The sequence below is a fragment of the Pempheris klunzingeri genome, chromosome 18, assembly GCF_042242105.1.
Source record: "Pempheris klunzingeri isolate RE-2024b chromosome 18, fPemKlu1.hap1, whole genome shotgun sequence".
NCBI classification, from domain to species: Eukaryota; Metazoa; Chordata; class Actinopteri; order Acropomatiformes; family Pempheridae; genus Pempheris; species Pempheris klunzingeri.
The window spans coordinates 17126908-17154545 of record NC_092029.1 but is presented as its reverse complement, the minus strand read 5'-3'; the positions used below and the strand labels follow the sequence as shown (position 1 = coordinate 17154545).

Sequence of the window (27638 nt, the reverse complement as noted above, 5' to 3'; positions counted from 1 at the left end):
AACTCATAAATCATGATTTATTGTAGGTTGAGCTACATAGCAGCACACAAAGTAGCACAAGTGCAATACAAGTAAACGAACAAGGTATTAGATTAGCTTGATTTTAACCAGCTGCAATATCAAAGTGAAACACATGTTAATGAAACACGTATTCTAATTAAGTGAAGTAAAATATATGATTCTGATACTTTTAGTTAGATTTTGAATGCAGGACTTTTAACAGAGGGGAAAAATGGTGACGCCACTTTTACTTAAGAACTGCATGCATCACACGACCTTACAAGAGAAGGATGGCAAAGAAACTTGTCTGACTTCCCTTTAAATTTGCCTGCCTGCATCCTCCAGATCTACAGAGTGTATACATATACAGTATACAACCATGTATACTATACAACTGACCTACATTCTTCTTACTGAGTTTCCTCATTGTTTCAAAGCTTAAGAATATTTCTGTAAGCATCCTTGTAATTTACATCATTTTTAATGAAGTTGTGTCTGCCGTCACTTAGCCTCACAGGGGGTTGTTGGCTCTGTATCCTATTCAGCAGGAAGACTAGATGCCTTTTTTTTATCTGCTGCACCTCTCCTCAGCCTCAGTATTATTGTTAAATTTAACACAAAAATCACATTCTAACCCTCTGCAGAGCACAAGAGTGTCAGAACCATGGCATCTCTCCACAGCAGCTCCTCCCTGTGACAACTTGTCCAAGTGTGTGTGCACTGCTCCCTCTAGCGCCACGACAGTGTACATGCAAGCATTCATCAGACCTGCCCGTTTCCTGTGAGAGAAATGTGTCAGGTCTTCTTGTCACGTTTCTAATTCAAAAAGTTGAAGTAAAGTTGATTTAAAGGGGAACTTTTCTTTATTTTAATGACTTGGCTCTACAGACTTGAGCAGCAGCAGTTATGGAGTTGATAGATTTTGGTCTCAACAAGCCAAAATGTTATTTTTTATGTTATTTACTTATACATATATATATATATATATATATAAAAGAGGATCTCTTTAACAGGAAATACACACGTTTTGTGTGTGTGTGTGGGTGTGTGTGTGTGCAGTTCAGTCAAAACTTTGCATTTAAGCCAGAAAATGACTTGATCAAAAAGCTGTTCAGTTCAGACATGGACTGAGTTCAAATGTATCAATCCCACGTAAAGCCCTCACACAGTTAGCAGTAGTGAATGTGCATCTATACGCTGTGTGTGTGTGTGTGTGTGTGTGTGCATGTTTTCTCCAACATGGCTGCCTCCTTTTGATGTTTGATGCAAAAAAACCAAAAAAAAAACCTGCCACTGAGGATACCAGACATGAATGTTTAAGAAGCACGGCTGTTCCCATGTTCTCTGGAATGACCCAGTGCCAAAGATCCACCCATCCTCTCTCTCTCTCTCTCCAATCACACACACACACACACACAGACACACACACAAGGCAGGGCATATGACTGTCAGCAATGACAGATGTCCTGACAGTCTGTGAGTCTGGAGGCATGGTTGTGGTGGTTGTCCTGTAGGGCTTTGACACACGATGTATCAGCATACATTACACACATGTCACACTAATACTCCTCTATCTGCTCCCTGCCTTTTGTTTGCAGCCGTCACTACAAAAGAGCCACATTCATCTTCACCTTCACTCTGACTGGGATTTCAGTCAGGAGGGGGGTGGGGGGTGGGGGGGGGGGTTGTAGTTTTGATTCCACCTGTTTAGTCCCTTTTGGTAGCACTGCCTGTTGTACGTCTGTAAAGATTTTTATTTTCAAGATTTTCAACCTGTATGCCTTCTGACACGCTTTGATTAACCTTCATGCAATCGCTCATTTTCACACCTAGGATCTCCACAGTGCATCATAATTAAGGCTATTGTTGTTTTTTTTAGCACAATAAGTGTGGTAATAACTGGATGTAAGGCTGAAAAAACAGTGGAGTGATCCTTTAATCGTGGGCCATGGAAACAGAGGAAAATACCACACTAAATTAGTTTTTAAGTAACGTTACTTTCTGTCTTTTCAAAGAGAACTGTGTGTTTGTGGTCTGGTTTAATTTATTAGTTTCACAAATGAAACTCCTGCAACAGAACAGTGGAATAGCAGGACGCTTTGTATGTGTTTACAGCCGCTCACTAACTGTCTCAAACGCCTGGAAAAGAAGCAATGGAGCCATTAATTACAACACCTTAACAACCTCTTTCATGCTCAATAGGACTTTCTTCTCTGTCCCCATCCAGTCTGATGCGGCCTCCCGTTGCAGTTCAGCCGTCGGCCGCTAGGTCGCACTAGAGCACCACAGAAGAGATGAGGCAACAACATGGAGACCTGAGTTCAACACTGACTGGATCTGTCCATCAGCCTGGAACTGTGTCTTCAACCTGTCAGCGTGAGTCACCAGTCCCAGCTCAAGAAAATATCAGCAGTAAGCAGTTTTAATTCCCAAATTATATATTTTTGAAAAGTTTCAAATTTAAAATAGGCCATTTCCAACAGAAAATATCCAAATCATAGGTGTAAATGGTACAGTTAATTATGGCTGACATCCATTGAGGTGCAGTTTCAGGGTCCTGATATTTAGCATGCTGGCTGACTGTCACACTATCATGGTTTACCGGGACACTTGAGTAAAACGGACTAAAGTTATTAGTAACACATCTGCAGTGAAAAAGGCCCAGTAAGCACTTAGAGGCTGAAGACACCACAAAATACTGTTTTCATCTCGTCAGATCACATGTGACATCTGCATGATTTTTTCAGGTTAATAAAAACTTAAATAATAAATAAAAAAATAAAAAATTTCTGGATGCACTCGTGAACAAAACAGTAGAGTGGCGTCGATAAAGCCTGAGACGAGAGTGGTGTCCATGCTAACATGCCAATAAAACTCCATTAGGATTCATTATCAAACATAATGTAGCTTCAGCATTACATGGAGAACAGGGCGTTCCTGTCTTCTTCCTGGATGTGGGCGAGTTTTGCTGGTTTGGGTGAATTGCAGTATCGTGTGTGTGTGTGTGTGTGTGTGTGTGTGACATTTGACAGAGAGTGATGGGGACAGTGGGGAGGGCAGCTGAGGAGAAAATGTGACTGACTGATGTTCCCGGGATCAGGACAGAGGAGGAAGAGGTTTTAGCAGAGACGCAGGGGAGGAGGAGGAGGAGGGTTATAGCTTCAGAGGGGAGAGACTGGAGACATGGGGCTTAGAAGTTAACACAGTTTGGTATTCATGACTGTGGGGCTCAGTTAGCAGGAGCTATAGTCCCTCTGAGACCTCAGACTGTTTAATTCACTTCTATATAAATGGCAGTATTCATTGCATGCATTTGTGGCTTGAAGATGTACATTTCTAGAGTGTGTTCTGGCAGAGAAACCTCACTTCTGTGTATAAACACCTGCGCTGCACTGAAATGATTCATGGGTTTAATTGCATATAAACACTAATACGCACTATTGCATACCGAAGGCTGAACAGGAGAATGGTGGAATTGAAAATATACTCCGATGCTTAATGTGGTGATAACAGAGTGCCGCGTTGTAATGCAATCAATAGGCTGTGTGAATAATGCATCGGCCGCCCCATCACATTATACACTGCTGATGTCAAACTTGTGATTCATTCTTGTCCGTTTGTCAATTTACAGAAACTCCGGCGCAGGCAATGAATCGATTTCATTTTCTAGCTCATTTTGATCAAGCCGCTCATTATTCTGATGCGGGGTCAGCGGGGACGTCTTTCACGGGATTACATGTTTATCACAAGTAATAACAAACAAATGTGTGATTAAGTTACTTTCTCTGAGTGTTTGTTTGCATATATGTAGCTCTGCGTGTGTGTGTGTGTGTGTGTGTGTGGGTGTATACAGTATGTATGTTATTTGTTGCTTGCTCATACCCTCCAGTGAGATGCAGCAACCATCAAAGAGCCAATTTAGAAAGCTGCTTTGCCTCACACACGTCGCTCTGTAACATCTCCACACACGGGGGGGAGATGCATGAGCCTATATATCAGTGTGGTTCGTCCATATTAGCCACTGATGATGATGATGATGATGATGGTGGTGGAAGGTCCCTCCCAGCAGTTGACTCAAAAACATGAGTGAAACATGTGATTTTAAAAACAAAAGCAAAATAAGAGGATCTGCTTACATCTAACTGTGTAGCCTAGCAGCTGGTGCGCTAGTTTAGCTCACATAAAGTTAACATCTGGGTTCAGATCATGTTGGACTTTCTGTCTTTAGACTGCTGAGTGTGTAAACATTTCAAATCAACCTCCTGGTGATAAACAGTGGGTTGTGTGCATGCAGCAAATCTGTGGAAGCACCCAAGCCAAGAGCGAAAGGTGCTAACTATGAGTGTTCTAAGCTGTAAATGTGATGTTGAATCCGGTCGTACTTGGAAAAAGCTTTCGAAAGCTACGCTGAGGTTTGTTTGTTTGGATTTTAAGAGGTGATTTTGGATCAAGAAGTTCTGATGAGTAAATCCCTGAAACAAGTTCTTCTGCTGCTGGTGCCAGAACAGTGATTGTGGTAAAGACACAAAGTAGATGAACAAGGCCTGTGCATTATTCTAGGCATAACTGTCAGTTAATCATTTGATTTGGTTTTTCATTGCTTCCTTAGTCTACGAAATGCCAGAAAATAGTGAAAAATCCCAATTTTCTACATTTCAACAGCAGAGGAAACTTCTTCACCGTGCTTGTTTTGTGCAAAACTGAATCACAATGACGTGAAAGAGAGAAAAGCAGCACATCCTCACATTTGAGAAGCTGCAAAAGCGTAACGTCTGATATTTTTGAACAATCGTCAAAATTTGTTGACAAAATTTGTCTGACAAGTCAAATAACGGAGCGATTGTTTCGGCTCTACAGATGTGGGCAGCTATGCAAAGCTACGTTTGTTTGCCTCGCAGAGGATGTGTTTGAATCATTTTTGGTTTAAACCGCTGCAGATTTGCTTTGATGCTTTATTTTTTTCATTTCTATTGGGTAGACGGACTGTTGTTGAAGTGGATTGAAACGTATACTGCAGGTGTGACGAATGCCTCCATCATTAGAGGCTGCAGATGACAGAGGTGCCCTTGTGCAATAATAGATCGCTGTAAAAACTAAAGAACACTTAAGGGGAAAAACCATGATTTACCAATTGTCATTGTGCATTCTTTCTAACATTTTGCGATGCATTATCAATGGTTTAGCTTTGTCCCAGCGTCATAAAACATTGACTGCATGTGTGTATATTTGGGGGATAACACCATCTGTCAAATACAGACCAAACAATAACAGCAGACTGGGAAGATACTGGAGTATTCTGCACCCATGTCTCTTCCTCCCTTTGTATCACTGTCTCTACCACTGTTTTTTCCACCTGAGGCTTCACTTGCATTGATTCGGGGTGACAAACCAGCGCAGGCATCACTGTAAATGCATCCTGTCTGATTATGTATTTTTGTATTATGCAGTGAACGTGACCTCCTTTTAAATGACTGGAATTTTTAAAGAGTAAACAGAACCTACAGAGGATGGAGACGCCAGCAGGCAGCTGCTCCTTTCTCTGTTTTATCATCACATTTTTTTTTTTTTGAAATATAAATAAGCAGAAAAACCTGACAGAAGTCGCTCAAACTGAAAGAAAACGCACATGCTCATGCACACAAAGGAGGCTTTTGAACTTTTCGGCAGGTATTGCCTTTTTTCACAATATTACAGAGGAACTCTGACTTTTTAAAATACTTTTAACACTGTGAACTCATATGGATAATTCACACTCGCCGTCTTTGATCTATACTGCCTCTGTTTAGTCTCTGCTTGCTGTTTTACCTCTTATTCTCTGTATATATATGTTTGTATGTGCTGCGTGTTCATCTGTGTGTGTGTGTGTGTGTGTGTGTGTGTAGAGCATCTTAAAACAAGAGTAAATAGTAGAACACGTAGCAACTGTCTTTATTGAACACCGGCATTTTAGAAGGTAGGGATTTAACATATATATAGTTGAAAGCCTACAAGAAAAGTAATTTAAATATTTATATATATCTTTACAAATGTTCATGAGCGAGTCAGAGAGCTTGTGTCGGCTAAACTTGCGATCTGGGGAGTGTACAAAGATAGACATGCACAGGGAAGAGTAACGACGGCAACCGCAAAGTCACCTTTTACAAAATGGCTGAGTTGGACCCTTCTCTCTCTCTCTCTCTCTCTCTCTCTCTCTCTCTCTCTCTCTCTCCCTCTCTCTCCCTCTATCCCACACACACACACACACATTCACAGACACACCACAGTGAAGCCTACCCAGGCAGTGGCGTCAGTCTCACATCCACTCTGTCGCCCACATGGTAAACACACTGGCTGCTATGGCACTGATTGTACGGCGTAAAAATTAAAATTAGTTTGCTCAATGGGGTTCAAGTGCTCTTACAGGTTCAGGGGGGGGTTGTAAAATAGGCTTTGTGTGTTTCTGAGTGTGTGTGTGTGAGAGTTTGAGTCAGGGTCCTTTTTCTCAATGTAATCTGTTGAAAAATGAAAATATTTCAGTTCAGTCTACTGAGAATTTAAGCAACACTCAAACTTGATGACAGAGATTTCTCCTAATAATTTAATACAAACTGAGTTGAATACAAATTGTACTGAATTGAGATGCCTTAATGTGTGTGTGTGTGTGTGTGTGTGTGTGTGTGTGTGTGTTATGTTACCACCCCTGCCCTGGAACACTGATGCCAGCATGTCCATGATTACTTCCTGTTTTCAGAATTAATAAATAAAGAAATAAAAGTCTTGGATGAGTCACAGCCGTCTCCATGGCGAGGCTCCTCCTTGTCATGACACACACACACACACACACACACACACACACACACTATGCACCTAAACAGGACCTGTTACTTTCACTCACACATCAGGACGTCTTGTTCGGGACAGTTCAGGTTGGTGTTACGTTTCAACATAAGATATATAAATAACAATAAATATGAATTGTCCCAAAGAAGACACAGTTATGCATGAGAATGATCAAATCCTTTCTGAGGTGCACACACACATACACACACACACACACACTCCTAAATGCAGAGCTCCAAGGCACGGGGACCGGTTGGGTGGGGGCTACTCAGTCTTTTCTGTTTTCCCGTCTTTGCTCTGGGGCTCGGCTGTTTTCCGGAGCTGCGTCTTTTCTGAGCTGCTGTTGATCTGTTGGTCGTTGGGTCCGCTTGTTTTCCCGCTTGAGTTTTTGTCCAGGTAATTGAGCATCTCACTCAGGACCGTCTGGAAGGTGCTCAGAGCTGCACAAACTGCCGGCGTGCCGAACCCGTGAGTGATCAGACTGTCAAGAAGGAGACAGAAACAATCATGAGAGCGATGACAAAGACTAGTTCATTCAGGAGCAAGAAGAAGAAAGACGTAGTGGTACAGTTAAGGTTTTGCACGGCTCACTGGAGGAGAGCAGATTTTCTCTTTTTCTCCTCAGTTTTACACCTGCAGAGAAACTTTCCTCTCCCTGCATTATGGAGCTTCTAATCCTCCTAAAAGAGTTTCTTTAGTCGGGCTAACCCCTGTCAGAGCAGAGTTTTAATGTCCTGTGATGTTCTAAATGCTGTTTCCACCCCGCTTCTACAATAAGTTACGGGGAAACACTGAATTCTACAAGTGACTTAGCAAATTCAAGGCCTGAATATTGTCAGGGTTGAACAATTTACATACAGAGTACATCTGACAGGACGAGTCAATTGGGTTAGAAAAATAACTTGCAACTATTTTGATAATTGTTTAATTTTTGCTGTAGTAATTCCAAATAGTCCCTCGTTTTACGTTCACCATTCTGCGGAATTGCTGCTTTTCTATATCTAATGTGATAGTAAACTATATGTTTTCAGCTACGGGACAGGACTTGGCATGTGCTTTATGCTATTTTCTGACATAGTATAGACTTAATAACTGGTCTGCAGTCTTTGGATGCAGCCTTGATACAGATATCATTATATATGATGGCTTTAAAACACACGGCAGCTGTACGGGTCTTGAACATCTCATGTGGGTGTTTATAGTGGTCACGTATCAGCATTGACAAGTGAAAATATTTGTCTGACTCTCCTAAAGGGTTTTGCACACCTAAATCTACCAGAACGCTCTTTTAATTCTACATCTTTCTATATTAGTCATGTTCACCCCACAATCCAACAATCGCACGCATCACAATCGTGACTTAAATTAAAGCCAGTAAAGATTTAAAAGCAACACAAGACTGCAGGGGGATGTATGAGTTAAGGTTAAAGATAAATGGCCATAAAATCCATTTTACAATATACTGGTTTGTCTGTCCTATAACATTTCAGGTAGATTATTGGTCACCTGTCAGCCCAGACCTTTAAGCTGTCATTACTGTGTTTACATGGCCGAGCTCACGTCTTATTTCTCTGCCCAGCACTCTACGGTGCACCTCCCTTTAGGGATTTGATAAAACTTTGTACATTCTGCAAAGGATGACGCCATGGATGTGACATTTCTGCTAACAAGCCGCTGTTCCCTCCTCCTCTGTCATTTGTGCCAAATAACAAAACTGCACAGCTGCATCTTTCGAAAATGGCAAAGCGGTCAGAGCCAAAACAGAGAGCAGCCTGCTCCTGCAAGAAAACTGTCTACACTCAGTAGTTTTAATTGTTAAGTGACTCCAGATTGGAAATATTGCTATGAAAAAGTACATTTTTACTGTTTGGGCAGTGAGTGTATGTTACCTGAAGTGTGTGAGGTGTCTCTGGATGTCCAGGTCCAGGATGGGGGTTGGTCTGGAGGAGCCCAGAGGGGAACGATCTTGGCTCAATAAGTCCTGGAACTCCTTACAGATTTGCCTGACAGACAGAAGGGAGGGAGGGAATGGGGGTTTACCATCTGTCTCCAATACAGCCATTGCAATTTTTTTGTTCTTGCATCCATCCTTATCATTTTGGATCAACCCCCCACGTAAATTCCTCCCAAGGAAACAATTGAAGGAATACATGCAGGTGAAAGACAAGTTCAATGTCAATCACAAAACAAGCAAAACACTTTCGCAACATGATATCAAAAATTCTGCAAATGTAGAGCCAAAGAAGATTTGTTTCAACAACGGTCCTGGCCGATTCCATTCAGTGTCAAAATCATTGTTGGGATGACTTTGGTGGAAACACAAAATCAGCTATCATGGCTGGAAAAGAGTGGGAGCTCTCTGCCTGCAGCACATTCAGCAGTGGATGTGAAATAGTGCTTGTAAGACTTTACTGTGAGTGCAGCTCATACCTGATGGCCTAAAATCTGTGGGACACAGTATCTAAGAATTCAAATATAGAAGATGCTCCATGCATGGAAAGTGTGCGTGGCGAGGAGTGGGAGGGTGTCCAAACTCGGAACAACACTTTTTTTTCCCTATTGTCCGAGACGTTTAGAATTTTTATATAACCTTCCCTAAGCCTTCACTACATTTTCTCAGCTTTCTGACTCTCACATAACCCGACAGAACCACAAGCTTTCTTCTTGTTGAACATGTTGGTCCAAACACTTCTTATCAAAGAATTGGTTTTAAAATGATCAATTTTTCTTGGGCCCTGCTGCAACTCTGGGATTGATCGCGAATTTTCACCTACACCAATAAACCTGGACACAAACACAGTTAAATCTGAACATTTTGACCCGATGGATCCATCACGGCCATGAGATGAAATCACTGGCATCAGGGGAATGAAACGTCATGTATTTTGCAGATAAGTTGCAAAAACAAACTAAGCTGTAGACTGTTCCAGTGTGTCTACGCTACTTTGTCCATGTGTGTGTCTGTGCGTGCATGAGTTCGTTTCTGTTCTCACTTTGTGGCCAGAACCATTTTCTTGCGTGCGCTGGTCTCTTTCGGCTCGCTGTGCTGCCTCGCCAAGTGTTCCCCCACCGCCTTGCTGGGAAACTCTGTCTCGCAGGTGTAGCCAAAATCCCTCGCCAGGTGGAGCGCCTCACCTGAGCACAACAGCAGGAAAAAGACTGATGAAGCAAGCGGAATATCACATCTAAAGGTGTGACTAAAACATTGTGGAGGTTATTGGGGAGTATTTTGGACAAAAAAAAAAAAAAGCCCCTTACCTTCCACCAGGGAGGTGAGCAGCGTGACGTTGGCAGCTTTCCTCCGTCCTGCCGGCAGGTTGAGGCCTAGACGGTCTAGTTTCTCACGAAGACACCGGCCTCCGTTCTTAGACTTCGCTCTGTGGAAGAGTGAAATAACTTTGTTAGAGTACACATTCCACATGAAACAAAAAGGCTGAATGTCTGTATCACATATCATCACAAACCAGCAGCTCATCCAATCATTTTTCATAGAACCAAACTACAAATAAAACCATCTGGCCTCATTATTCTCATCTTTTTAATTAAGTCTTGCAAAGTCAGGATGGAAGAATATTAGACGTGCTTTGTTTTGACAAAGGCATATAATGAAGCATAAAATCAAAGAGTATCAAATTAAAACATGTCAACTCATTACATAGTATGAGAAACACGCCTTTCTTTACACACAGACGTGGCTACGTGGCCCCTGGAGTGTCCTCTTTCATTGTTCGAGCATTTGTCCCTTTCTACACTCAAAGTGAGAAGATCTATTTTGGAAAACAGAGGCGCAGTGCTCGCTGTCATTGCTTCATCTTTTATGTGAAATTTTAAAAACACATGCTTAATTCCTGTCTGATAAAACTTTTAAAAAATCCTTTTGGGATATTTGGATTTGAAATGACTGAGTAACAAACCAGTGTCCAGAAGAGGCACCTGCACGAGCTACTGTACACTGAAGTGATGGCGTCTCTGGCTAGTGACACAGTACCAACACAGGGAATAATTTCTGTGTTGTTTATGTGATTTATTCTACCTCAGATGAGGATCAGCGCCTCTATTTGCACATGCTTTGTTTTTACTTTGTAGATGCCTCATCTTGTAGGACCAGCCATATTCTCTCTGCTCTCTCTCTCTCTCTCTCTCTCCTCTTCCCCCCTTCCCTTTCTCTCCGCCTCATCAATAATACAGTGCTGGCAACTCTTGCTTTCCTCTGGTTCCTCTGATCCTGGCATGCTTTGGCCTGGTCTCGCCTCCCTCTGGCTCCCTGGGCATGGCGGCGCGTGCAGCCCCGGCCCTCGTTCGCCTACAATAGTCTTTGTGGGCGCTCCTCTATATCCTCTGTTTCATCTGAGGGCTACACAGACTCAGGCTGCGCTCTCCAATGTTCGCCAGCCACACTTTAAAAACATTTTCACTTTCAGAATCCCTCTCTACTCTCCCTCTCTCCTCTTTTACTTCAATATTTTTTTGCTAAGAGGTATACAGGGAGTGGACAAAGTAACAGAAATGGTTGGTAATCCAGAAGCCACAGCCCTGCAGTGAATACACATCTCTCACATTTGTCATGAGTTCGTCCGCAAGTTGTTCATTTATGAGGCTTTGTTTTGTCTTTATTATCTTTCATTCTCCGGGGATGCTGTCGATAGTGCATGAACAACTCAGTAAGGTTCTCTGTTGGAGCCTTGATGCTGCAATAGGGTTAGATAACATATAGTTGGATTTGTCTTTAAGCCAACAGATCAGTCTGCTCTCTGGAATCACCGTGGCTGCATTTAGATCCAGTAAAGAAGCTGCGACTGACCCTCGTTTCACTCAGGTGGTTCGTACTGACCTGCGCAGTATGCCGCCCAGTAGGGAGGCGTTGAGGCACTCTGGTGGGGACAGTCTTCGTTTCACCTCGGCGATGGTGACTTTGTACTTGGAGGTGGAGCTGAGCAGCGACAGTCGGCCCGGTACCGAGCAGAACAGATCTGTAGGATTCACCACACATGTCCCCCCTGCAAACACAAGCACAGTACACACGTTACAACGAGGTTCGGCTCGGACGAACAGCAGTCAGCTTTAAAAAAAAAAAGAAAAAAAGCTTTTAAAATCATTCAACTGGCAAAAAAGTGGCCATCAAATTACTGCATATGATTAGTGCTGCATAATACAACTGTATAATGCAACATCATTTATCAAGCTTGATATTTCTTTCTCTTGTCACACACAGGTCACATTTCTAATCACACTGCCTCTAAACCTAACACACATTAAAGCTGCAGCCTAGTTTGATCTTCATCTCTGTCCCATAAAAACCACGTATCTCCAAAATGTCACCTTTTCTTGAGCTAAGATTAAAAAAAAAAGCCCTGTTAGTTTTTCAGATAATCTAATTGAGTGTTAATATGAAGAAGTCCACAAGTGTTTCACAGGACAGTAAAATTCAGACTTCCCAGTCACTTCAGTTTGCCTTGGAGACAGCTGCCTGGGTAAATGCTTTTTAGGAACGAATGGTGAAATCACTATCATCTATGTTTAGGTGCTGCATGTAGCACCCTTTGTACCTCTGTGCACTACTGCAGGGTTTAACCATCATCATTTAACATGGAGATGCTCACACAACTTTAGGCACATGTGACTGAGTGTTGATAATAATTCACACAGGGCACAGATTATAATGCAACAAACTTGTTGTGTTATTTTGAGAAGACACAAGCTTTGAATATTTAGGGGGAATTGTGCAGGTTTTTAAAATAAATATTTAGCTGCATTATGCCGATATCACCTGAGCGTATTTAGTAATACTGATTTTAAAGTATATTAAAATAGAAGCAATAGGCCAACAACCAAGATCCAGGTATTCTTCATGTCCAGGTCCATTGTGTTTGTATTTAAACATGCTCACACTACACCAAACTTCTGTCCACTTTCCTGAAAATGTATAAAATCTATAGCCAACCGCATTTTGAAAGTTCTATAGGCTAATAGATGGACTAAAATCCATTATTATTATTATATAATATCAATCTAAGAGTCACATGAGAAACTAATGCATGCTGCGCCAAAACAAAAAGGCACTGGAAAGTGTTGTGTATTTTTATTTTGAGGGATACTTTATTGCAATGAATGCTGAAATTAACACGAGGATTCTTTTTAAAGTACAAGAGACCTTTACTTTACTTTTAGTGCAGGTGCTTTTACCCCTGTACTGACTGTGTCCAATGAAAAAGCCATTCAGAGCCTTGAAAGAGCAGCTTCAACTCTGGAAATACACAAACCTATTAACAGTTTGAAACCATGCTCTTTTGTAGAAACTGCTGGAAAATGCTCCTTCATTTGAGACCCACCTCGGGGTGCAGGTGTTAGCACTGCGTTTTTAGTGACTTTAGCTGTGTACACACTCTGAATGGGGTCTCGTTCGCTTTTATTTGAAAGAAATCCCACAAATCAGGACATGATCCAAGTTAGAAAACCTCACCTCATATCTGTGAGCAGAGCAGGCCTGAGGTGTCTTTGCTCACCACTCAAGCACGTGCACTTGTGTTAGAACAACAAAGTCATCTATTAAACTTATTAAACTTGATTTTTTTTTTTTTTTTAAATCATCACTGAAAATCTGTGCATCTCCAAAATGTCGCCTTTTCGTGAGCCACTTTTGGGACGCTGCATTTTTCAGATAGTTTTTTTTTTAAATGGCTTCTTTATCCACATTTATTTAGTGGGGCTGTAAATACAATGTGTGTTACATAATACATGTTTAAATATCATTTCCATCAAAAGATTGTGTGAATAAAAGCACACCCAGTGCATAGGCCTACATATGGTAAAATATCTTCAATCACCACTGGCAAGATCAATGAGATTCGCTCTACTCCTTTTTTTACTAGTTAAATATTACATATACATTTCACAAGGTACATATATTTATATTTCTTTTTCAGATCTTGTGTTTGTCTGTTAGTAAGAAAAGTCGAATCCCAGGAGGGGGAAACAAAACCTTCCTTTTAATCACCTTCCACCAAACACCAAGTGGACTTGATGCTCCTGAGTGTGTGAATAAATGATTGTGGTTGTGATACTGAAGGCTCTTTCACATTATTAATTGCATCTGATTCAGTGTTGCTGGGTCCTCCTGGAATATATCGACTGCTCTGAGTAGGCCTATTATTATTAAACTTTCACTTGAACTAACGTCCCAAGCAGCTGAAACGCAAGGTTTCTGTCTGATGTACTGTAGGCTATATTCTATTATTCATCTGCCTCATTATCAAATCTAACAGCAGGGCGTGTCGCTTTGTTATTGGGCCGTGCTGGATATGATGGAATGAAGAGAAGGATGCCATTTAGGCCGAACAGAATAACGCTGCAGGCATTTGCAGATTGGCTACGCGCGCCAACCGTTCCGGGGCCATGTGGACAACGTGGCCACCCGCTCAGCCTTATTTGTGGCCAACTGTAACCTATATATTTTCGCTCTGAGAAATCTATTATTCACAATCAGCGGAAGTGTGTGCTAGTTTCGTGGCGCTTGTTTCTGGCCGCAGGAAGGCAGTGTGAGACCTGCGGCTTGAAAAGCGTGTCGTCCGGGTTCAGCACCGTGGACAGAGGCTTCCGCGTTTCACTGCAGCACCCGGACAGCGGCCTCGCACCTGCGACCGTGACATCATAGAGCCTGTTGTAGTCCAGCAGGGCAGCGCTTTGTACAAGGCTGCATGGGACTTGTATTTCACTCAGGCTGTCATGATCGGAAGGTGGCAGGTCGGGGGGGGGGGAATCGATTGATACTATTGGTTAAGCTTGGGCTCCTGTGTGTGTGTGTGTGTGTGTGTGTGTGTGTGTGCACGTGTGTGGTGTGCGCGTGTGAAGTCCGGCTCCTGTGTGTCTGCAGGCCTGTGTGACACAAACCGGGCAGACCTGTCTGTCAGACACACGCGCTCTGACAAGGGCGCGCGTCTCTGAAAGCCGCGGGTTCACATCATATTAATTCCCCTAAAAATGTTTTGATTCAAAGTAGTTTGTATTTTATGTTGCCAAGGGCAATCGAAAAGAGCTATTGCCGGTAGTGCAGTCAGTGGAGCGCGCGGGCCCAGAGGCGATAACGGTATTTAAGCAACGGAGAGTAGCCTCGGGCTGCGGCGCGAGCGGCGGGCGGGATCACACGCGGAATCAAGCGCCTTTTACGAGTTTGCCACGAAAATTAAAGAAAAAGAGACACGGGCCAAATGTCATTCTCCTCATATTTTAACAACAATGTTTATAGCTCCAGAAAAAAAAAAAAGAAAAAGAAAAAAAAAAAAAGCAGCCAATGTCTTGACAGGAAAGAGAGAGAGAGAGAGAGATGCGCGTGCACGGGGCTGTGGTGGCGGGGGACGCGCGCCTGGCGAGATCAGCTTGATCTGCGAAGGCTGCTGTTAGAGCTGAACTGGAAGAGGGATAGCAGGGTGATTAAAAACACAGACGACTCCTCCTAAGTAGGATCCGCGTTTCTTGAGTGATTTTCTTTTGAAAAAGGTTATGTGAATATTCATGCCGCCAAAGCCGCAGTCAGAAAGAACAACATTAATATGATCTCGGCTGAATCCGGGCCCCGCTCGGCATTAGCATATCAAAGCGTCCGCCCGAGGCGAGAGAAGCTATCGATACGGGAGCGGGAGGTAAAGCAAAGATTATTGGTTGTGATGGTTGCAGCGGCTGAGCTCAGGGCCAAATACGGCGCACCATTAACCGAAAGTGATAGCGAAGGGATTCCCGCGTCAATCCGAGAGAAAAGCCCCAACACCTAGGCAGAGCTGATGAAAAATTAAACCCGAGACACAGCCTTCCTCCCTGTAGCCTATATGGAAAACTACACATAGTCCCGACTAAAAAAAAAAAACGCAAAGCAGGCTTTGATGGACCAGAAGCAGACCCGCGGCGCGTAAAAATAAAATAAAATGTAAAAAAAAAAAGCCCAGACTCAGGAGGAAATCTGCCGGCCTGCGATGTGTTGGTGCAGGCCGAGTCCACATCCACACCCCCCCCCCCTGAAGAGTCAACCTGAGCCGCCTGCACCAGACAGCCTGTAAAACCTGGGACTGACTCTACCGTGTCTGATTTAAACATCCAGGAAACAAGCAATTGCTGCACCCAAAAGGCAGAGTTCCTCCTGCCACAAAGGAATATACAAAGGAGAAATAATCACCCCAACAACATGAAATAGAATTTGCTCAAGAGCGATCAGATATGCGTGGTAAAATAAGAGTAAAATACAATTATATCCGTGATTGCCCCTTTTAATTTCAACTAATCAGTGTCAAATATTTTTTTAATACATGAATGTATATATATATATATAAGCCTCTGATATTTTCTGTTAGCCTACATATTAAACTGAATGACTAATTTCACAGCAAACATTATACTCTTATAATTTAATCCTTATGTGACATAATAAAATATTTTAGTCTGCAGAATTATAGATTGTATATATAGATTATATATAGTAGATGTAGGCGAGTGATAATAAAAGTTGCCTTATTCCTTGTGATAGCATCCGTGCTTTCCTGTTTCTTTTTTTTTTATTATCACAGCTCATCAGCAGCAGTGATTCTGATGGATTTATGGCCGCCACATAAATATAATTATTCCATTAAAACAGCGTATTTATGTCCCTTCTTAAACCACACTACTGCTGAAACATCGCCGACAGGTGTGACATGCTAAAAGGGAACACGTGACAGGCTATAATAATGTCAAATGCACTTATTTTATTTATTTTTTTGAGTGTAACATGTGCGAAACAATCAGATCAGTGCCGCGTTAATTCACCACTTTGTTGACATTTTAATTTTCTGGATTAAACTCCGAGCCAGGACTTTGGAGGAGGAGGAGGAGGAGGAGGAGGTTAAAAGGGAGCCGTGGGTGTTGAGTGACAGTCCATTTCATGGCGGAAACGCGGAGCAGCGTCTCTGCGCCTGTACAGTGTGTGTTAGCGTTTAAACAGGCGACAAGATGGGGCCGCTGCTGCTCCGGCGTGTTGACAGCAGACAAGACGGGAGCGTTCCGCCTGTTTGTCTGTCGGCTCGCTGTCTTGTCGTGTCGAGCCGTGAGTTGTTCACGGCCTCCGGTGCGACAACAACAGACAAGAAGAAGAAGGAGAAGAAGAAACGGGGCCTTACCTCTCCGGATGACGCCCCCCTGGCCGTTCAGCACGAGCCCACACTGCGCCTCCACGGAGCCCTGCGGAGACACGCACTCATTAGGACGAGCAGGAGGGTGAAATCACTTCACCCGGGTTTTCCACACTGCTGGAGCACATTTTACCCAGCTGTCAGGCTCCAGGAACGGGTGAAATCACCGCAGTTTTCTGGCCAGATGTGAAGTTTTGTGTTTTTTTTCTTGTTTTTATTATTATTATTATTATTAAGCGCCCCACACAGAAAAGAAACTTTCCTCTAGTGAAGCTGAAACTATAACATGAACTATATAATAAAGATTTTTATTAATATATTTCATGATAAAAGCCGTATTATGGCTGATCTAGATCAACCCAACAACCCCATTTATACCCACTGCTTATAGATGAGTGGATCCTTATTTGGTTTGTGTCCACTTAAAACTCTGATCATTTTTATTCAAGTTTGAATTATTTGCTCCACTAGTGTTTGAATATTAGAAGCTCCAATTGATCACATTCAGGATCTCACAAGAAAACGTTATGAAAAAAAACAAACAAAATATTTTGACATCTCTGATGTTCTTTATCATCTTATGACCCCATCAGATGTAGCCTCCGACCCCTTTGGAGGACCTCGACCCACAGGTTGAGCTTTTCTTTAAAGTTTGGCCATAAAAAGCTCACACAGTCCACCTTATAGCTTCTATAAAAAAATTAAAAAAAAAGAAGCGGCCCCTCTTTGAGCAGTTCTCTAGTAGTGGAAGCCTTTTTGTTAGAAAGTGTGCGTCACTTAGCAGGCTTTGAGTAAAATTGAGGGCAGAGTGGAAATAAAGGATGCAGCTCACGGCTCAGCCAGAAACGAGCTTAATTTGAAAGGCTTCGGGCTATAAGCGAGGACAGCACGACTCATCCTGACTGAGGAATGAGCCCAAAGTGGCCAGAGTTTGCTGCAGCCACCAACCTGTTGGGGGGGAGGAGGATGGATGGAGGAGGGAGGATGGAGGATGGAGGGGAGGGGATCTCTCCTGACGCGCACAGCGAGCAGCCTTATAGACCTGCAATGTATGGAAACCTGTTACCGCCGCCATTTTGGCCCGGATCACACTCGCGTGCTATCAACAATGTCATCAAGAAAGGAGAACACGCGCTTTTTTATTCAGAAAACACTTAATCCCCCGTGCGAGCCTCGAGGCCTGGCCCACGCAGAAGCTCCCTGATTAAAATAAAAGTGGAAAAAAGGAGCTTGTCGGAGCTCTTTCTTAACCAGCTCCTGCTCTGTTTCTTTTCTTCCACTGCGAAGCTAAAGTGATTATAAAATCAATATACAAAACGCAGAGGTCTTGCATGAATTAGCTTAGTGACGGGAGAAAGGTGTGGCAGCTGCTTTTGTTCACCATGAAAATCTCTTTAACGCGCTCAAAGATGCGACCGGGCTGCACGAGGCCACGGGCGCATCTGTTCGGTTCATACATCCGCCCCGCGCGAGCTCAGGTTCACGGGCCGTTTCTTTCTTTGGCTCAGTGAAAAGGGGGTCAGACCTGAGCTCTTTTCATGTGCCACAGGCTTTGGATAAATATAGCATTTGCCGTAACAATGATCAGCTATAAGGCTGTAGGTCTGAAATAAAAAAAAAAAAAAATAAAAATAAAATACAGGCAACGTTATTTCCACACGCTGGCCCATTAAATGTATGCTTATCTAATTTAATAATAAATATTCTGTAAAATAAATTCCTTATTGTCGCGCAGGAATCTCATTAAAAATAGTCCATGATGACAGAAAGAGTATTAGCAATACACACACACACACACACACACACACACACACATATATATATTATATATATATATATATATATATATATTTTAAAATCAATAAATCCCTAAACTCGCTCAAATATTAAAGGACAAGTTCACGTTACTTTAAATTTAATACACATCATCATCTTGGGGCAACACGGCCACACCCTTCAGATAAAGTCAAATAAATTAATTACAGGGAAAACTGAATTATTGTTGTGAAAATAATAAATAAACCAGATTAACCTTCAGGTGTAATTATTTATCGTCATTAAAATAATATTGTTATTGATATTATTAAATCATAGCATAAACATTAAGGGCGCGTGTAACGAAGTCTAGAAATGTCGATAAAAGCGACACTTTCCAAGTGTCTGAACTTGAGCGCAGCTGGTAAATAGTTAACGTGGCTGAAATGATGTGTCGCTGTCTTAAAATTGTGTTTAACTAGAGACGCGTTTTAACCAGCTCAGATGTCGCTGCATAAGTAACAAAGTTGATTGACGTTAAGTCGGTAATTGGATAAACTACGGTGCTTTATGGTGCAGGAGCTGGGCATTGTGCCCTGAACCCCGATCCGTTAATCCGCCCTTTACCGGAGAATAGAGCAACCAGCGGCTTTTCTTTGCCTCAACAGACAGCCGGACACACACACACACACACACACACACACACACACACACACACACACACACACACACACACACACGCAAGAACCGTGCGAATCCGTTTTCATCTCGCCCATTTCTTTACATCGAAAAGAATTATGTAAAATATGGGTCACGTGTGTTTCTGGAAAAATAAAGGGCGGACTTCACAATAGGATTGTATAGACTGCCAGTCAATTAACCTTTAGAAACAGGCCGGCCTTTCACAGCAGAGGCGCCGCGCACACTTGACATTTACTTAGCCTGCTGTACAGTCACGTTTGGTTTGGCAACAAAATCATCTCAAGATGATCCCCAACATTATTTACTGACGGAGTCGGTGGCTGCTGATAACCTACAGGCCTGTCAGTGTCACAGACAGCACACAGATGAAGCAGACAGGCAGACAGACAGACATCTGGCGCTGTCTTTCTGTTCAATATTTTGGAATAGCTGTGTTGCTGGTACAATAGAGAGAGAGGAGGAGGAGGAGGAGGAGAGGGAGGAGGAGGAGGAGAAGGAGGAGGAGGAGGAGGGGGGGGTCAATAATAGGCCAGTGGGGCAGGGATACTGGGCCTGATGGCTGCTATACGGTTCTGTTATGTGATCCTATGTTGTGGAGGAGCAGGCTTGATAAAACGCAGGTGAGAAGCCGTGGGTGAGGAGAGGAGAGGAGAGGAGAGGGGGCAGAGCGCAGGGTGCAGGGTGTCGGATCTGAGGCCCCGGGGTGACGGGGGGAGACTGTGAGAGAGTGGTGGAGGCCGCCGGTACCTGCAGGTCGTCTGACGCGGGCGTAGAGAGACCCAGGCCGGCGCCGGGCAGCAGCCTCTGGTCCGGGTGGTGCATGCCGACGCCGTAGGCCTGGGAGCCGTGTGACGTCATCAGCGACAGGTCATGGCGCCGGTAAGCGTCGAGGCAGCCGAGCTCGCGCCGCTGCTGCTCGTCCAGGCAGGAGGACTTGAGGGCCGAGCGCGCGTTGTGCAGGTTGATGAAGTCTGCGGGCTCTCCGTGGTGGATCTGCTGGTAGTACTGGCCCGAGTGCAACGAGTTGAGCCCGTAGGCCTCCGGGGCCACGGCCGGGTGGGAGTGCTGGAACTCGTAGTGGAAGGACTGGTGGTGGAGGGGCGTGTACTGGTGGTTGGCCGAGAAATAGGGCGAGGCGAACTCCGTCCCCGCCGGCGCCGGGTAGGTGAGCGGGGATGAGGAGGAGTAGGCGACCGAGGAGTTGGCCACGGACTCCAGGCAACCGAGCTGCATGAGCCGGTAGCTGTTTGATCCGTCGTGACGTATCTACAAGATAATAAAGAGACGGGGAAATATATGAGCCGTGTCATTTAGCATCAGCCGGTGTCTCCTCTCTCTGCCTCCCAAACACACTCAAAAACACAACTCACACACTCAAAGCGTTTCCCCCCCCCCCACTTTAAACCACCTGAAGGAGATGTCATTTCCACACGCCCGGGAGGGGAACGAACGCACGGCAACAGGAGCCATCGGTATTTTTTTTCTCTCCTCCCTTTGGCATGCCTGTCACTCTCCTCGCAGCGTTTTTAAAAGGCGTGCTGTTATATATTATTATTATTACCGAGCTGCTGGCAAATTTACTGTCCCAGCTCTCTCTCGCTCATTGTGGATGGGAGGTAAGCAGAGTGAGACACAGCCGGAGCGTTCCGCCCTAAAACATGTTCTAATCACACAGTTACCGGCTCACACACACGAGCCTCGTTCGCTTCCACACACTAATAAAAAGCCCCGTTTTTTACCGGCAGCTGCATTGAGATGCACGACTCATTTCTCCATCCATGAGTATTATTTTTTTTCCCCCCCTTATCCGTGCGCTTCAGTATATTCCAGTAGGAGACTCTTCCTGAGAGCTGCCTCGAAACGGGGCTCCGTAACTCTCTTTTTTTTTAAAAAAACCAAACAATATCTATTCTTCCACACACCTTCTGTAATTTCACGAATTAAAAAAAAAAAAAGGGCGTTAAGTAAATAAATCAGCCTACCTCTGCGTCGTGGACAAGTCCGGGGAAGGTCGCTGACATTGTGCTTTCTCCAAAGTAACCCGTGTTTTTTCCTCCGCTCTCTGGCCCGATCGAATAATAATAAAATGCGTTAAAATCCTCAAAAAGCGAGAGAAATGGAAAAGTCCCCCCTCGCGCGCTCTCGGTAACGGCAGAAAGCTGGCGGAACGCGAGCGTCTCCCCTCTGCACGGACGGGGCTGGCTCACGGATTTTGTACTTGCAGGGTATTTCTCGGCTGATGTCGTAGGTCCCTTGGTAATATAGAAGTTTTGAAAATTAAGCATCAGCACTGAGGAATGGGAGGACAATAGACGGAGCGGAGCATCCCAGGAGACAAGGAATAAATATTGTATCTTCGCCTTAATAAGGAACCAAGTGCTTCTTTCAACATTTTCTACGCTTTTTGTGGACATTTTCCTTTTTGACCCGTTTGTATTTTCACAAGGTCCTCTGCTCGGTTTCGTCGTGTTATTATTATTATTTTTCATTTGCATCGGCTAAGTCGTTTTACAAAAAAAAAAAAAAATGTGCGGATTTTCAACGGAAATGTAAGTTTTGCTTTGAAATATTCTAAAAGCCAATTTCGACAATTATCAATAAAAATGGAATTTCTCTGATTTCTAGAAGAAGCCTGTCGTGAATTTAAGGCAGCTTCGATGAGGAATTTCACCTGGAAACGGGCTGTTTCTTTTTAATGCTTTCTGCATGCTTTAGATGTCTTTAAATGCATTTTCATGATTTCTGCTTTTAGGCTGTTTTTAATACTGTGCTGTGTTCGGATTTCATAGTGAAACAATCACACGTGTGCACACATTTTACAGTGAAGATCCATTCGATGTAACCACAACGGAATCGATTAGGTGTTCTCCTTTATGGACGGTGTTGGGAATTAAAATGCTTTTATTGCAGACAACAACAAAAAAAAGCAGATAACGCTAATTCTGTTTTCAGTTGTTTCCTTTCTTTGTACAAATGTGTTGAATTAAATCGACAATGCTGAGCTTTTCCTCCCTTTTCGCTATTTTTTTTTTTTTTTTTTTTGCTCATTCATGGAAAACAGCTTTTGATCAGCATTATTTCATTATTTTTTCTTTTTGTGTGGGGATGCGGAGGCGGGGGGGTTACTACGAGTGTTGCCTTTGTGAAGAACCGTCAGAAGCACGAGACCTTTTTTCTCTTTTCAAATTAGCATTATGTGTGTGTGTGTGTGTGTGTGACCAGAGGCGCGTGCAAGCTTGAATGGAAGAATGGATGATGCCGAATGCTGCTGGCATTATTATTATTATTATTATCATCATTATTATTAATATTATTGTTATTATTAATATTATTATTATTATTATTAATAATAATAATATTATTATTATTATTGGGCTGGCAGGTCAGAACTGGGACTATTTTTTTCGGTCAGTCGGTCAGCCTCGTGACCCGTCTCTTTTCGTCTCTCTCTCTCTCTCTTTCTCTCTCTCTCTCTCTCTTCCTCTGTCTCTCTGCCTTTCTCCTCGTGCTCTAACTCACCTGAGCACGCGCCCTCGGGGTGGTCCTGCCCAGCTGAACGGAGCCGTTGTGGTGCTGTAGAGGAAAATGAAGGAGGAGGGTTTTTTTTTTGTTTGTTTGTTTGTTTCTATTTTATTCTAAAGCTTACAGGCTTTTGGGAGAAATTAAATAATGCAGTCAAGCGAAAAAAGCACACAGGTTAATTATTGTTTTTGTTGTTGTTGATGTTTTATAGGGTCCACATGGCAGGCTAACAGGTGGAGGGAGCCACACAGTGAGTGAGCAGCCTATATATTATCAGACAGAATACACAGCACTGCTGCCTTGCCCTTAGGCCACCCGGGAAGCAACAGAGATACAAAAACGCAGAAGCCCAAAGCTTGTGGTCACAGCCTGAAGAGGAGCGAGGGGAAATAAAGGAGAGGGGAGGAGAGGAAACTGAAGGAGGAGAGGAGAGTCTGTCAGATTTCCTGCCATTCAAAACAAACACACTCACAGAGAGAGAGAGAGAGGGAGAGAGGGAGGGAGAGAGAGAGGGAACAGTAGCAGTAACCCGGAGCAGAGATAAGCCCTAATCAGTCTTGTTTTGGATGTTTTTTTTTCCCCTGCTCAGCTCTAACTGTAACCAAAGCGACTCCCTGATATTATTAAAGTGCAGACTGTGACCGTGCTGACGCCGGGACGCCGGGATTGACTCTGCAGTCTGCACTTTAATTAAGCAACTATTTCCCCTCCCATCTGTTACTGCATGCGTCTCTCTGTGTCCTGGTCGGTTAGAATAATAATAAAAAATAATACATGATAATTACAACAATAACGCTCTTATTAATACAATGTTTTAATATATTACAAAAGGAAGTCATCTTTGCTCCTTTTATTGTAGTTATTGATTTTTCTTCATATGGTGCCATTTCTCTAACTGAAAATACATTTCCCTCTCCATCACTGGTCACAGAGCTAAAAACAAAAAAAAATAATCACAGATTCCAAAAAAGACCTCCTTTTCTTCTTCATCAGGACTCTTCAGTCCATAGTCCTGGAGTCACAAAAACTCCTCCTAACAAACACAAACGGCCCAGGTGGAGACCCAGGCGGTGCAGGGGCCACCTTAAATAGCCTCCTTTAAAAAGTTCTCAAGGCCTTTTATATTTTAATTAACCGTTACCGATTGTTTTGCCTCGGGGCGCGACGTGAAACCTCTGCACGACGAGACCGGTGAAGGCCGGTTGTCGCACGCCAGGTATTAAAAAATGGAAAGAGAGAGAGAGAAAGAGAGGGAGGGAGGGAGGGGGGGTGTGTGTGGAGGAGGAGGGATAAATGGGAAGGCCACCGGGCAGAGAGAGATAGGAAGAGCTTTGGTGTCAATTAAGGTTCCCTAAGTGATTCTAAATGTGATCATATGATTGTGGTTTTCTAATATTTTTCTTATTTTGGACCAAAATATCAAGAAAAACCTTCAAAAATGTATGTCTTGAAAGCAGAAACCCAGAACATGACGCCAGGAGTGGCACATGGGTGCAGGTTTGATTTCAGCTCTGGGCAGGAAATCATTCTGGCAAACAGGCCTTCAGTGGGATTCAGCACTTCAAGCCTCTCAGTCCTCATCATCATGATTGGATCAGAAGGCTGAGGTTTAACGGAGAATATCGCTCTGTAGGTTGGAGAAAAAGGGTAGATCCAAGTCAGCCTCCATTAAAACATGAAACCTGGCGCTGTCATTTGACTTTAAAGCCATTCTGGTGAGTTTCTTACAACCAGAAGCGATGCAGCCTGAAGGTTTGCCCCCAAAATCTGCACACTGCGTAAAACATCACCGAGCCCCATTTAGTTTGTTTATGTCAGGAGGTTCTGCTGGTGGATGCTGCTGCCTGGGACAGATGTATATGTATGCAGGGTGTGCAGCCACCGTCGCCGCCAACCCGAGGCACCAGTTGCACGGTAGACGGTCCTAATAGGGCTTAATGCCGACGAGTGGCCCCGCTTTACCGGGGCTGGGAGCGCCGCACCAGATGCGCGCTGATCTCCGGACAGGAGCCAGCCCATCTGCCGCCTGACGAGGCAGGGAAAGGCCCGAAACCCCGCACGGTTCAGCCCAGAGGCGAGAATTTAGATCAGCCCCGAGGTTTCTGGATGGACCGCTGCTCCTGCAGCGAGGAAGGGGGCCTGGAGTCATTTTTTTTTCCAGAGCCAGTGTCAGAAAACGAGACAGCGTGGAGAGGCAGAAGATTAGGGCTGAGCTCATGTGGGCATGTGTCATATGTGGCATTTGCGCACCTTATGTGGCAAATGTGTCCTTTTTTGGGGGGGTACGTAGAAATCTGCTTGAAAGAAATGTGTGAGCGGGGAGAATCCGAGACCTCAGTTCCCTGTGAATTCAAAATGCTGTACATTAGTCTATAAGACCTCTACTCATTTCTAAAATATATATATATATTAAAATAGTGCCTCTGTCACTAGTGCCATTTGTTCCTTGATTTGTCAAACACATTTTTCACATAAGTATTGAATAAAGTGACGTTAATGCAGCTCAGGGTTTAGTTTGAAGGAAGTAATCCTAATTCAATCCTAATTCACTTAAAAGTTAATAATGGCAATAAATAAATAAATTAATAACCCACATTTCCCATGTGCCACCGGGCGGGATGTCACCCCTCTTGTTGCTGGATTTACTATCAGCCCTGATTGGTTTAACTGGTTTATTAGCACCTTATCTATAATAGATCACTATACAGCCTGCAGTCATTTAGCCTATTGCTACCAGAGCAAACTTTAATCCCCTTATAGGCTTTAAAGCTTCTGTAAGTGTGTGTCAGACTGAAACACTTATGGCAAGTGATGATGCATTTAGTGGCTGCAGGGATCCACGCAGAGCTACAATGGGGCCTATAGGCTGCGCAGTCTGGCGCTTATTTCCCTTTTTTTGCTCACAACGTTGCCTGTAAACGGACCAAAAAGCGGTTTTGTTTGCACATTTAATTTTCATTAGCGTCTAATCATCTGCGGTGTGAAGTTAAAGAGCAGTTAAATAAGTAAAGACTGCCAACGCTGTCTGCTTCCAGCCTATGCGCACATGTGTTGGCCTTGTTTATGAGTCTGTTGTGCTTTTTTAATCAGCCCCGGTCAGACACCGACCTCATATGGCCAAGAGCGTCCGTTAACTCGGTCCTGGATCTGTGCGTGTGTGTGTGTGTGTGTGTGTGTGTGTGTGTGTGTGCAGGCCTGCACCTTTCCAGCCAAAATAACGACTGGCATAATAAAGACAACCATAACAAACGGCCCAGAAGATGTTTGTCCTCCATCAACAGCCGAAGCAATTAAGAAAATGGTGTCTGACCTACATAAAGGATGCGCCTCGGAAGGAAGCACAGGTTAATATGCTAATATGGATCTGCTAATTGTGGGGATTTACTTGTCGGTTTGCGGAGGGGAGGGTGGGGAGGGGGGAGGGGAGGGGAGGGGCCGGGGCGTCACTGCCTCGTTTAAGCCTTCAAGATTTGCAGCAAATTAATTTCTCCCCATGCAGTGCGTGAGGTGAGGCAGGAAACAGGTGGTCGCTGGTGTAAATGGACAGTCAGGGAGAAACAGACCACAGTGAGGAAAATAAAAACCATCCGAAATCTGGATTATTTCTCCTACTTCTCTTCTTTTCTTTTTTTTCCCCCCTCCCTCGCAGATTTACCCTCCTTCCAAGGGATTAAAACAAATATCATATAAAATGCATCTACGTCCTGTCAAGTGCATAGGCTACATCATTTAATTATTATCGCCCCGGGGTGACACCCTCCTCCCCCACCTCACCCCAACCAACCAACCCACCCGCCCTCACACACACACACACACACACACACACACACACACACGCAGAGCCGCGAGACGTTTAGGCCACTTCAAGGACCCTCGTTTTCTCCAGCAGACTATATTCTGCTTTTGAATGCAGGGATACCGCCGGTGCTGAGCCTCTACCCGCCATAACAGGCAGCCACCGGGTATCATCGCCGGTTTATGTTGTCAATTAGCGCGTTTAATTGTTGTTCTTTGTTGCCGTAATTACTCCTGAAGTCAATTCAGAAGTTCAGTCCGGGACAGACACGTGTCAGCTGCTGCGAAAACACTAAAGAAAAGGCCAATCTGCTGCCAACGGACAGCCACTCACCAACATATTGGGTATATATAGCCTAATCCTTCGGCCTGTGGGCCTACATGGCGATAATAATTATAAATAACAAGCCCTCTGTTTTTTGGATCATGACCCCATTGGTGTGTTATTGTGAAAATTCAAAAAAAAAAAGAAAATTCAAAAAAAAAAAAGGGGGGGGGGGGGGGCAATTTTCTTTCGATCTCTGGTTGTAAGATTTCTGAACTGAGTTGTGAAACAAGCAAAAAACCCACCTTATTATATTTTTCCTTTAAAAAGATGAGAGTAAAAGCCTTGGAAACAGAGTCAGTGAATGGCTGTTAGGCCTGAACCTCGTCTGTTGAGCTTTTTCTTCTCTGTTCACACAATCAATTAATGTTCCTCTACCGTGAATGATTCTCTATATTTTAAATAGACGACATCACTCGGCCATAACCGATGCTATAAAATTGATCTCTCAAACTTAACTTCAGCAGCTGTTGGATCAGTAAGCCTAGTGTGTGTGTGTGTGTGTGTGTGTGTGTGTGTGTGTGTGTGTGTGTGTGTGTGTTTGTGTGCGCGTCGATCGATGTTCATTA

The 27638-nt window shown here is 43.7% G+C and overlaps 1 protein-coding gene across 1 annotated transcript; it reads right to left on the bottom strand.

The window, feature by feature from the left end:
• Positions 1-7083: 7083 nt before the first annotated feature.
• Positions 7084-21448, bottom strand: tfap2d (transcription factor AP-2 delta (activating enhancer binding protein 2 delta)). Its single transcript, XM_070849735.1, has 8 exons — positions 21410-21448; positions 20175-20693; positions 16959-17019; positions 11651-11816; positions 10078-10196; positions 9813-9954; positions 8709-8822; positions 7084-7300 (listed from the first exon to the last, which is right to left on the bottom strand). The coding sequence occupies exons 1-8, from the start codon at positions 21446-21448 to the stop codon at positions 7084-7086; spliced, it is 1377 nt and encodes a 458-aa protein (XP_070705836.1).
• Between the last annotated feature and the right edge of the window lie 6190 nt (positions 21449-27638).

Excerpts from the sequence above, each read along its gene's own strand:
- tfap2d (XM_070849735.1), bottom strand. The coding sequence starts at position 21,448 with ATGTCAGCGACCTTCCCCGGACTTGTCCACGACGCAGAG. Across the intron at positions 11,817-16,958 it reads GGGGGGCGTCATCCGGAGAG|GGGGGACATGTGTGGTGAAT; the intron begins GTAAGGCCCCGT and ends TTGTGTTTGCAG. Across the intron at positions 10,197-11,650 it reads CTGGGCGGCATACTGCGCAG|AGCGAAGTCTAAGAACGGAG; the intron begins GTCAGTACGAAC and ends ACTCTTCCACAG.